This window comes from Gopherus flavomarginatus, chromosome 5 (assembly GCF_025201925.1).
Source record: "Gopherus flavomarginatus isolate rGopFla2 chromosome 5, rGopFla2.mat.asm, whole genome shotgun sequence".
Classification (NCBI taxonomy): domain Eukaryota; kingdom Metazoa; phylum Chordata; order Testudines; family Testudinidae; genus Gopherus; species Gopherus flavomarginatus.
The window spans coordinates 154452953-154465009 of NC_066621.1; the positions used below are offsets into that span (position 1 = coordinate 154452953).

Consider the following 12057-nt stretch of genomic DNA (forward strand, 5'->3'; position numbering starts at 1 on the left):
AGAGGACCATTTAGGGATCAGGGGCAAAAATCTGTTTGGGGATTGGTCCTGCTTTAAGCAGGGGGTTGGACTAGATCATGACCTCCTCATGTCCCTTCCAGCCTGTTATTCTATGAAGGAATTTTTGGCACAGTGAGTACCCCAAATACTTCCTGTTGCTGCAGTGCCAGCTATATCAGTTCCCAACCCTTCCCCTGGCCCCAGCTGGGAACATTATCAATCAGCCGACCACAACTCCTAGTAGAAATGAGACCTTCAGTCATGTTTTATCACTCCAAGTCTACTGAGACTGAATAGATTTAAAAATAATAGACCTAATTCTCCTCTCAGTTATTCCAGCCTAAATTTGGAGTAACTCCATCCATCCACTGGGTTCTCCCAGTGTGAAACTGGAAAAGAGGGAGGAGAACCAGACCTAATCTGGATTTCTGATGAATAAGGAGAAAACACACATCTTCTTGCCTGGAAACCCACAGCCCCGTGCTCTCCTGGAGTCACAGCATGCCAGTCAATCCTGTCATAACCTATTCCCAGATTTGGACCTTAGCGTCCAAAATATGGGGGTTAGCATGAAAACCTCCAAGCTTAGTTACCAGCTTGGACCTGGTAAAGCTGCCACCACCCAAAAATTTAGAGTGTTTTGGGGCACTCTGGTCCCCCCAAAAACCTTCCCTGGGGACCCCAAGACCCAAATTCCTTGAGTCTCACAACAAAGGGAAATAAACCATTTCCCTTCCCCCCTCCAGGTGTTCCCTCCCTGGGTTCCTGGAGAGATACACAGAAGCAAGCTCCGTGAATCTAAACAGAGGGACTCCACCCTCTCCTATTTCCAGTCCTGGAAACACAAGTACTTCCCTCTTCACTCAGAGGGAATGCAAAGTCAGGCTAGTAAATCTAACACACACAGATTTCCCCCTGACTTCTTCCTCCCACCAATTCCCTGGTGAGCACAGACTCAATTCCCTGGAGTTCCCCACTAAAGAAAAACTCCAACAGGTCTTAAAAAGAAAGCTTTATGTAAAAAAGAAAGAAAAAATACATAAAAATGGTCTCTCTGTATTAAGGTGACAAATACAGGGTCAATTGCTTAAAAGAATATTGAATAAACAGCCTTATACAAAAAGAATACAATTCAAAGCATTCCAACAACTACACACATGTAAATACAAAAGAAAACAATATAAACCTTACTGCCTTACTATATTTGTACTTACAACTTGGAAACAGAAGATTAGAAAGCAAGAGACAGAAATCCTCTCATAGCCGAGAGAGAGACAGGCACAAGACAAGAACAAAGGACTCACACACAAACTTCCCTCCACCCAGATTTGAAAAAATCTTGTTTCCTGATTGGTCCTCTGGTCAGGTGTTTCAGGTTACTCCTTTCCAGGTGAAAGTGACATTAACCCTTAGCTATCTGTTTATGACAAATCCCTGTAACACAAGCTTTTGCTGTCTCAGTATCGGAGTGCATTCATTCCAGCCCCAGGATGACAGAAAATCAGTGACCAACAAAAATCCCATTGTAAGCCCTCCCTGAAAAGGAGGGTTACAAAGCTATTACAAAGGGCACAGAACAGGGCTGTATTCCCATCATGGTGCAGTGGCAATGATGATTTAAACACATAACTTGCATTAACACTAATGCGAGCTACGCACACCTTTTCTCAGCTGGCTTGCGAAAAGGAGCCACTGCCATTGGTTTGAAGACCAAAATGAGCAGAGCGTTCCTGCATTTTAATTGTGCTCATTCACCTGCTCACCTTAGCTCTGGATTGCAACCTCTGCGGCTCTTCACTGCCTGTTCTTGGGCGGGAGTGACCCATAGTCACAGAGCCTAACAGAGATCCCACTGCTTTGAGAGGACCAATGCCCACGGCTGTGAACACTCTTAGCTCACCAATGCAGACAGTCCGTACAAGTGACCTATGTACCACTTATGTCCCATGTCAGAACCTCCAAGGGGCTGAGCGCACTGCAGAGCACTTAAGCACATGCTTAACTTTAAGTGCCTGAGAAGTCCCACTGGCACCAGTGGAACTACACTGATCGATGCCAACTGAGGAGCTGGACCGTAGAGTGAAATCAGCTGAAAAAACAACCTCATCACAATGGACATTTGACAGTCACTAGATTCGCGAGGCAGAGTTAAGGTGAAGTTCAGTCTAAACGTCTTTTCCGCCAGCCTGAGAGATAAGCAGTGCTCCCACTTCTCTGGCATCTGCCTTGTTCATGCCTCCCCACCTCAGTCATCTGGCTTCCCTCCAACTCACGCCTCCCTACCCACCCCCACTCTCACTTGGTCCTTCTAAAGCTTTGTCACTTGTTCTGTTTCCTCTGGAATCCTTCCCCCACTCATGCACAGAACTGTGACTCACCAGTTGGCGCATCCCCTTGTGGCTGGGCATGGCATTGCAAGGTATCTTCCTCTGGCTCTCTCGGCCGGCAGCCACTCCTGCCCTATAGCGGTCTGCTTCTTCTCGTGACTCTTCCCTGCGGCCAGGTCACTAAAAGTCCCACCTTCTGGGATAAGCGAGAGTCCCAGCAAACATTCCAGCAACCTCACATCAGGTCTTTGGCCCAAATCTAGGGTCGATGGTCCTCAAACCCTTTGTATCAGGAGCCTTTCCCACCACGCTCCTCGGGGGCTGGTTGAGGAGCCCAGGCCCTCCTGGACCCTGGGTTCCAGCCCTGGGACACTGTAGTGAAAATCTAAGGCCTGTTCCCTCAGACTCCTTCCTTCCTCCCTGGGCCATCTCCTATCTCAGCCCATCTCTAGGCCCTTTTCCTCAGTCCTGCCTGGGCTTACTTCTCAGCAGACCCTTCACCCCTTCCCAGCTTAGCCACGTTCTGCGTGGCTCTTGTACTGACCAACACCTCCCAGGGCTTTCTTCCTGGAGACCCAGCTGCTGTTTGCCTCTCTTAAGGCTCTTTGTGTGTCCTGCCTCTTTCCTCCAGAACCCCAACCTCCGGTGCTGCCTCACTGGGGTCTGGCCTTTGTCTAGATAACTCCTAGAGCAGAACTATCAGAGAAACGTTCCACCTTGGTTTTGGTCAGGCTCACCATAGGAGCTTGCTCCTCCCCTATAGCTTCCCATTGTCTCCCTGGCCCTTTACCAGAGCTCCCTTCTCAGGAGAGGGCCTCAAGGCTGACCCTCTCCCATGGCCTCCTGCCTCTCTTCTACTGCCTCGAAGTCCTACCTTTGTTAGTCTCCCTGCTCCTCACAGCTGGGCCTATTCCTAAACTGGGCCTGGCCCACCCTTCAGGTGCAACCAGGAGCGCCAGTTGCTGTCTGGCACCAGGAAACTCATTCTCTGCCAGTCTGGGGTACAAACCCCATCACAACATCCTCCTTTACCTAGGGCTGACTCTAGCTTTTTTGCCGCCCCAAGCGGCAAAGCAGGGGTGTGTGGGGGGGGGAGATAAAGCTGCGATCGGTGGCACTTTGGCGGCAGCTCTACCACGCCGTTTCATTCTTCGGCGGCAATTCGGCAGCAGGTCCTTCGCTCCGAGAGGGACTGAGGGACCCACAGCCGAATTGACGCCAAAGACCCGGACATGCTGCCTCTTTCCATTGGCCGCCCCAAGCACCTGCTTCCTTCGCTAGTGCCTGGAGCTGGCCCTGTTCGTAGCCATGCTGTCCCCGTTCTGTGGATGCTGCAGTGCTGGTGGTGTCTTTCGCCTGCACTAAATACACACGAGTGTGGCTTGCTGGGTTATTTTCTCATGTAAAATCTGTGTGTCTGTTTCATGCTCCTGACTGTTTAAATTCTCAGAAGCAAAAGCCTGTAGTAAGGTTAGAGTCTCTTCCAAGGGCAGAGGTTCTTAAAGACCTGACAGACCAATTAACCGCTATTGCTGCCCATTACAAAACCAGTAAGCCATTGTTTCTCTGTGCCCTGTCATTGTGAATTCAGAGTGTTTTCCGTGTTGTTGCACTAATTTTAATGAGTATATTTCGCATTCATGCTAGTTCCTCACATGCATTTCCACAGGTGCTGCATAGTCATTTAGCACTAATGAACATTGCTTAATGGACCAAACATGATGACTTGTAGCTTTTAGACAGTCTCACTATAAGTTTCTTTGCAATAGTAGGTGTACTAGTCAGACAGTGTCTTTGTGGGTGCAGTGCAAAGGGCATTCGCAGCTGGGTATACCGGGATAGCAAGCAGGTCGGTGGTAGCTAATTGTTGTGGGTTGTACAGATATTTGCTGGAGGTCTTTGTGCTGAACATGTCTCCAGCCCTGCTGTTGTACTCTCATCCATCCTCACTCAGCTGATCTTTCAACCTTGCTGGGTTGGAGGTGCACACTCAGATTGTGTGGCCACAGCCGGGAGTGTATTGTAAGCCACCCCGCTGCAGTGCTGGCGTCCACCAGGGCCATGTTCAGTCTGGCAAAGTGCCTGTTTGCAGTGGGTTTGCTGTACGTTGTCTGGGCACTGGGCTCTGCAGGTCCTGGCACTCGCCCATTGACAGGGATAATAGAGGAGGCTTTGCCTGGGCTCTCAAAATAACAGGTGCCAATTCCTTAGGCTCCAAGACTTCATGAAAACCCTAGCCCAGGAGCCCCTGGGGGAGTGCAGGAGGGAGCTATAAAGGTAACAGTCTCAGTGCAGGGTCCAGGCCCTCCACATTTGAAAGGTTGTCCCCACACCTTCTGCTTGTGGCCTGCTGCTTTGTGTCCTGTGCTGCCATGCCCTGCGTCTAGTCTCACCTCTCAGACTGCCTGCGATCCATGCTTCTCTATACAGCAAGCTGTCCGGCTATTGCCTCTGCAGCCTTTCCCACCTTGCACACACCGTCTGGGGACTATGGAGCCCTCTCCTGACAGGGCACTGAACTGGGTGACACAGCGCCCGCGACTGGCTGGGTCCTTTCCCACCACCACAGCCTGGGTGAGGGGAAGGTGCCCAGTAGCAGGTCAGCAGGTTCTTTAGCATCTGCTTCTGACACTCAGGTAGGGCTAGCTGTGTAAAGACAAACACAAGCCTTGGCACTGGGGTACAGTGGGAAGAATTAGTGACTGAAGACAGGCTATTGCCAGGCAACGCAGGGCCCCCGCCCTCCGCAGTGCAGATCGCTTCATTAAACAGCTTGGCTTTCATTATGGAAATGACTCTCGCCCACCTCTGAAAGCTGGAGTGGAGGGGGGGAGCTGATGGGGGGGCTGCTGACGTATTACAGTAACTCCTCACTTAAAGTCGTCCTGGTTTACGTTGTTTCATTGTTACGTTGCTGATCAGTTAGGGAACCTGCTCCTTTAAAGTTGTGCAATGCTCCCTTCTAATGTTGTTTGGCAGCTGCTTGCTTTGTGTAATTTGCAGGAAGAGCAGCCTGTTGCAGCTAGCTGGTAGGGGCTTGGAACCAGGGTGGACCGGCAGCCCCCCATCAGCTCCTCTATCAGCTCCCCACTCCCCTAGGTTCCCTGTGCTGCGGCCGCCCAGCAAGCTAGCAATTGCAGCTGTCCCTCCCCCCACTGCCATGTGCTGCTCCTGTCCTCTGCCTTGGAGCTTCTCCCCAAGACTCCTGCTTGCTGTGCAGGGGGGAGCAGAGGAAGAGGGGGGCTAATGTCAGGGTGTCCCTCTCCCCCTTGCTCCTGTACCCTGCTTACCCCATCTTCCATAGAGCAGGGGGGACACACGACCGGGCTCAGGACAGAGGGAGCTTGCTGGCAGCAGCAGTTGCAGTCTCAGCAAGCTGCTCTAATTAACAAGGCAGTATACAGAAAGGGGAAATGTGCATCTCTCTCTCACACACAGAGTGTGTCTCTGTCTCTGTCTGTGATGCTCTCTCCCCTCCCTCCATTCCTGCTGCCTTGTAGACTGTGAGAGTTAACCCTGGAGGGCTCAGCCAATTGCTAGTTCATCATTTAGCAGTAAGGCATTCCCTGGAAAATATCCCACCCTCTGACTCCTCTGCCTCAACCAAGCTTCACAATCATCATCACCATGTACCAGCATTAAATTGTTCGTTTAAAACTTATACCGTGTGTGTGTATATATATATAATGTAGTCTTTTGTCTGGTGAAAAAAAATTCCCTGGAACTTAACCCTCCTCATTTACATTAATTCTTATGGGGAAATTGGATTCACTTAACATCGTTTCGCTTAAAGTCACATTTTTCAGGAACAGAACTACAATGTCAAGCGGGGAGTTACTGTACTGTGGCTTTTTGGCAATGTACGTTGGTAAATTGTGGCTCCTTCACAGGCTCGGGTAGGCCACCCCTGATCTAGGTCTTCACTAGCCAGGTAACGCTGTAACCCCATGGAAGCATTGGGCATGATTCTCTGCTGCTGTCCAGCCTCGGTAGCCATTTCCACCTGAGCAAAGGTGTGGGGCAGTGGAGGAAGAGCTTGGCTCCACCAGAAGGGTTTTTAAGGTGGGATCTGAAGGAGCACACTAAAGGTTCTGAATAGGTGAGCAGTCCCGTGCACCTGGAACGGGTGACAGAAGGCAATGAAGCCGTACGGTATGTGGGAGAGCAGACAAGGGGTCTCATTCTGATCTCTTTGATACCAGTGTAAACCCAGGGTAATGGCATTGACCTGGAGGGGTTCAATCCAGATCTGATCCCGTCTAGCCGACATCAGAATCGGGGCCGTAGAGTGTGATTTGGAGAGAGAGGAACTGGAGGAGATGGAAGCTATGTCAAAGGCCAGCAGCTTGGGTGAGGATGAGGAGCATGGATTTTATATGGATGCAGAGGGAGCCAATGCAGGGACACCCCCACCCACCCCCCGCCTGCCCCCATGGTCCTTATCTCGTCTTGCCAGGGTCTGTTGTGTAGCTGAGTGAAGGCTTTTATCCACAGTAATCGAAAGATGGAATTCTCAGACCCAGATACTAAAAACTAGTGGGTCACATTCTGTCCGGGTGTAAATACATGCAGCATCAGTGCCTTCAATAGAGTGGCACCAGTTTACACCAGCAAAGAATTTGGCCTACCAAGGTTCTAGCCCAATTACACCGGTCTAGCCAGGGGTCAACTCTGTCGGGCCTGATTCTGATCCCACACCTCTTTTACACCAGTGTTTCTCCACTGCCCTCTCCTGATTTACACCAGCGTAAGGGAGATCCAAATCAGGCCCTGCTGCTCTCTGGGAAATGGGTCTCAGCAGCATCCTTTTCTCCCATGTATTTTGTGTCTGGTGATGCAGTTGGGGGCGGGGGGCGGGGCTGACTTAGCGAGGCTGTTTTTATTAGAGACGCCTTTACCAATTAGCTCCATGTCCTAATGACTCTGCCACAATAAATTACATAGGAAATGCAGAAATCATGGCGGCTGTATTAAAGCTTCGTGTGAAAGCAGCAGTAAGGTCATTTTCTGGGCCACTAAATTGTTACCACTCGTTTACCGTCTAATGTCTTTGATACAATTTTTTTAAAATTTTAGCCTAGCACAGTGTTGCCAGGCACTGCATGCTTTGACCTCGTGTCCCTTCCTGTGCTGTCAGTCAATAGCTTTTCATCCTGTTTCCTTGCCTACCTGTGGTGAGCAGAGATTTGGAGTAAGACGCCAAGGTGGAAAAATAGTGTCTTGAAATCAGGACCAGTGGAGAGAAGCCTGCAAGAGCATAGTGCAAAAGCACAGGGGGGCTGAAATTGGTGGCACACAGAACATGCGGCATGCAGAGGACAACTTGAGTGTGTCACTGACTCAGTAGCTGCAGCATTTGCCTTTGCATCTCGATTGCGTCTTGAGGGACTGCCACACACACAAAAGAACACAAACCTAAGAACAGCCAGCAAATTACTTGCAGTGAATTGAAAAGAAAACAGCAAAGAAACGTGACTCATTCCTGTCCAAAAATTCAAGAGGCAGCTGTTTGAATTGTACCTCTGCCCTCTTATACATGACATATGTGGAGAGCACAGGCTAATGCATTGTGGTGGAGAGAAAGGCACTCCATCTCCCTGGCTCCAGGGGTCTGCTCATGGTTTTACCAGGGGCGGGACGTGGAGCCTGGATGCAGAAAATCTCCATTACGGTTCAAAGGCAAGAATTAAGTGTGTTGTAAAACTAAAGCAACAAGCAATAATCTCTGGGCTGCCTTTCTGCACAAGGGGAGAAACTGCTAGCTAGGAGCAAATGCAAACAGAACTACTGGGACCGATTTGTACAGCTACTTTTTTGTGACAAAATGTAGTTCCCAGGATTTTTACTGCCTTCCAGCTCAATCTCCACAAATAAAAGACGGCCCCCTGCCCTGTCTCCCACCTCCAGCCGCGGTTCTGCAGATCTCTGAGGAATCACTGACTTACAAAAACAGAGACAGTTATTGGAGCCTGAGAAAGGAAAAAAAGCTACAGCCGATGGATTTCCTATGCCTTACGGTTCCCTCTGCTCTGCTGCTGTCCATTTGCCTATAATTCTCTGGTATAATTCCTCATTTGCTGCCACTCAGCAGCATTGCCTATGCAGATGATGCATAGGCATCAGCCTTGCTGTGCATCATCATGTCAGCACCCTGCTTGCATAATGCAGGAGCAATTGATTGCAAGGATGTAGTCACGGGAGTGAGCAGTTTTGCAGCCGGAGCTCCATTTTGCTGAGAGCCAGCCTTGCCAGTAATCAAGCTGCAGACCTCCAGCCATGCTGACAAATGAAACTTTGCTCTAATGAGGGCTAAAAGAGAGGAAAGAGCAGTGTCATCGCACACCTGCTGTGCAGTCATTGTCACCGCCAACCCCTTTAAAACCGCTCCACTTGTCAGAAGGTTGGGACTTCTAGAGCGTGGGGGGAGGGGGCGGAGTGGTATTAGACTTTCATGTTAATAAGGTGGGATGATAGTTGCAGCTTGGAACTGGGGTTCTAGAGACCTGGGCTCTGTTCCCAGCTCTGCCGCTGGCTTGCTGGGAGACCCTGGGCAAGTCCCTCCACCATGTCTCCCCTGGTCTGTTCAGACTGTAACCTCTTGGAGCTGGAGATTGAGACTGTACACGTAGGCACGTACAGTATAGGGTGGCCAGGTGTCTGGGTTTCGACCAGAAAGTCCAGTTGAAAAGGGAACCTGGCAGTTCCAGTGCTGACTGGACACTTAACAGTCTGGTTATCTGGTTATCTGCAGTAACTGGTCTCCACCACTGGAGAGTGGGAAAAGCAGCAGCTGCTGTTGGAGCCTGGAGGAGCCCTCAGCAACGGCTCTGGCAGAGGAAGGTGTTGTCGGCTCCCCCATCCTGCTCCACCTACCCACCCCTGGAGCACAGCTCCCCTGCCCTGCCCATGTCACCCACTCTCACCCCCTGAGGGTGGCTCTCCCTGCCCTGCCCTGCTCCCATCACCCCCCACACTCAGAACCCGGCTCTCTCTCCAATGTCCTGCTCCAGTCACCCTAGAGCCCTGCGCAGCTGGCAGGGGAAGGGTGGTGGAGAAAGCAATGAGCAAAGGGGGGGCGGGGAGAGGAGCAAAGGGCAGAGCCTCAAGGGAAAGAGGTGGAGCAGAGGGCGGGGGAGGTTCTGGCGCTCAGTGTCCTATTTTCACAAATGAGAAAGTTGGCCACCTTAGTGCAGCACCCTGGATAGTGGGGCCTGACTTGAGGCTTCTAGGCACTTCCATAAAATGACGGAGAAATATGTTTTACCACTGATATTGTTTTTCTGCCAATTACATTTTGCAAAACTTTTGGAGACAAGCCCACAGCAAAAGCCCCAAAACAGGGCCCCTGGAACTATGGGCAGGGGGAAAGAGTGCAACCGACAAAAGAGGCTAAATCCTTTGAGTAGGTCGTTTGCTGTAGATTAATTGCCCAGATCTAGAGATAACAACACTTATCAAAATCACGGGGGAGACAGGAGGATCCCTTAGTTAACGTTTGGAAAGCCCTATGAAATTGAAAACTGCCAGGTATTTAGTAGTAGCAGCAGTATTGTGTTTTGCTACTCAGCTGTATCAGGCCCTGCTGGAGTTCACCAGGTGGGAGGCTGCTGCATTGTAAGTGACCTTAGTGTTGAAAGGGACAAGGTGCCAACCTGGAACCCAAGAGAGCTGTGTTCAGTTCCTTGCTGCACCACAGATTTTCTGTATGATCTTGGGCAAGTCACTTAATCTCTCTGTGCTTCAGTGTCTCTCTGTCAAATGGGCGTAATACCACTACCCGGCCTCTCGGGTGTTGTGAGGATAAATATATAAAGATTCTGAATGGAGCTGGTTGCAGAATGGAATTTCCAGCTCGTGGGAAATTCCAACCTTTTGACATTTGTTTTCCCCCTGAATCAGGGTGAAAAGTTCCAATTTCAAAATTTCTCACAGGACCGAAGTTCCAAAATTAATTGATTCAGAAACATCAAAAAAACCTTATTGAAAGGTTTTGCTTCGATAATGTCGGAACATTAATAAATATAATATAATATAATATTATAATAAACAATGGCAGGCAAGAGGAGGATAGTCACAGTGCATGTAGAAGAAAGAGAGATGATGAACTTGGGACTCTTAATGGTGGATAGGCTGGTGAGTGTACATTTGAGGTTGGCGGGACGTGTGATAAAAATGGGAGCAGAATGACCATCAGAGAAAGCATGGGAAGAAGAGGACAGCAAGAAAGGACGTGGAAGACTGAGGATACGATGGAAAGACTCTGTCTAGACAAATGTGAAGAGAAAGTGACTGGAACTTCACAACCTAGAAACCCGTGCCATGGACCAGAAGGAGTAGCAAAGAATTGTGGGAACCTCCGACTCTGTGTAAATGGGAAAAGGAGTCGAGAAGTGAAGTGATACTATACTATACTATATTTAGTAATCAACATGAAATGAGAAAGTCCATTTCAATTTCAAATAATTTTTAAATGTTTTCATCAAAAATTTCATCAAATCGCGACATTTCTGCAAAAACATTTCAATTTTGGGAAAACAGCATTTTCTTATGGAAAACTGTTCAGTTGAAAGTTTTCTGAATGACTCTAATTGAAGCTGCTCAGCTTAAGGGAGGCTCTCTAAATAATCTAGGAGAGTCAAAATACCAATGCAGTTAGGTGTCATTATCTGCCCTGGGGTCATAGAAACCACTGCAAGGTAGTTTAAAAAAGATTCACTCTGACATCCAAAAAGTCACCTTTTGAGTCAGGAGTGCCACTAATTTGTTCCATTTTCTGTACCAGGCTGATAAACTAGCATGAGGATTTGGATAATCTAAAAGGTGCCGAGCACAATGGGATGGATAGTGCTCATCTCATAAAACTCAGCCCACTTAACGTAGGTGCCTGAATGTGGATTTAGTCACCTGGCTTTAGGCACCTGAGTTTGAAACTTTCAACCTTGGTGTCTATTTAATATACAAATTATTGTTCAACTAAAGGTGTCTTGCCATACCCACCCATTCATCTTTGATCTGCCCCGTGGTGAAACAGGACTAGATTAAAGCACACTAACAAGCTGTTAGTGCACATCAGCAGGATGCACACGGACACCTAGTGCATGGCAGGCTAGTGAGGGCTAGATTCACACCCTAATTTGCTGCAAACTAAATATTTTTGTAGACAAGCCCTAAGTGACTGGGCCAAGGTCACACAGGGAAGTTTCAAGGGGAGCGGAATCCAAGGCTCGCAAGCCCCACGGTAGTATCCTAAACACTGGACCATCCTTCCTCTCACTGTTTACATTTGGGGAAACTGAAGTGCAGGGCTAACTCCAGTGATTTGCCCAAGGTCACACAGCTGAAGGGGGTCTGGGCTTGGACCCTGAACTCCAGGCCAATCACTAGACAATGCTTCCTCCACTTAAGGTCTGAGGCCAGAATACATGTTCCTTGGTGTGAATGAGTGCCATCCCCTAACCGCCTGCTCCTGTATGCTCTGTTTATTGGTAACCCGCTTTGTATTTCTTTCTGCATGCAGAGCCAGCTCTCCCAGGCACTGAATGGATTGTCAGACAGAGCCAAGGAAGCCAAAGAGTTCCTGGTGCAGCTGCGAAACATGGTTCAGCAAATCCAGGTACCATACCAACCCGCTAGAGAAACAAACCCCCAACAGGTTAATACGCCATTTGTGACTTCATGCCTCACCTGCGTGTCTTGTCTTTGCTTGGTGCCCTCCGTACCGCACACACAG

At 49.2% G+C, this 12057-nt stretch overlaps 2 protein-coding genes across 8 annotated transcripts in view; one reads left to right on the top strand and one right to left on the bottom strand.

Annotated features, from left to right (window-relative positions):
- Positions 1 to 12057, bottom strand: part of FRMD6 (FERM domain containing 6) — a 727784-nt gene that overhangs the window by 470909 nt on the left and 244818 nt on the right. The window lies entirely within an intron of this gene.
- The window catches only part of TRIM9 (tripartite motif containing 9), a 131053-nt gene that overhangs the window by 57244 nt on the left and 61752 nt on the right, over positions 1 to 12057 (top strand). For 4 of the 7 annotated variants that reach the window (XM_050954659.1, XM_050954662.1, XM_050954660.1 and 1 more), the window contains exon 2: positions 11845 to 11940. In XM_050954659.1, coding sequence (XP_050810616.1) covers positions 11845 to 11940 — 96 coding nt within the window. Of the gene's footprint in view, positions 1 to 11844; positions 11980 to 12057 lie in introns of all 7 variants that reach the window. The other 3 variants (XM_050954656.1, XM_050954661.1, XM_050954657.1) reach the window with 1 other exon arrangement.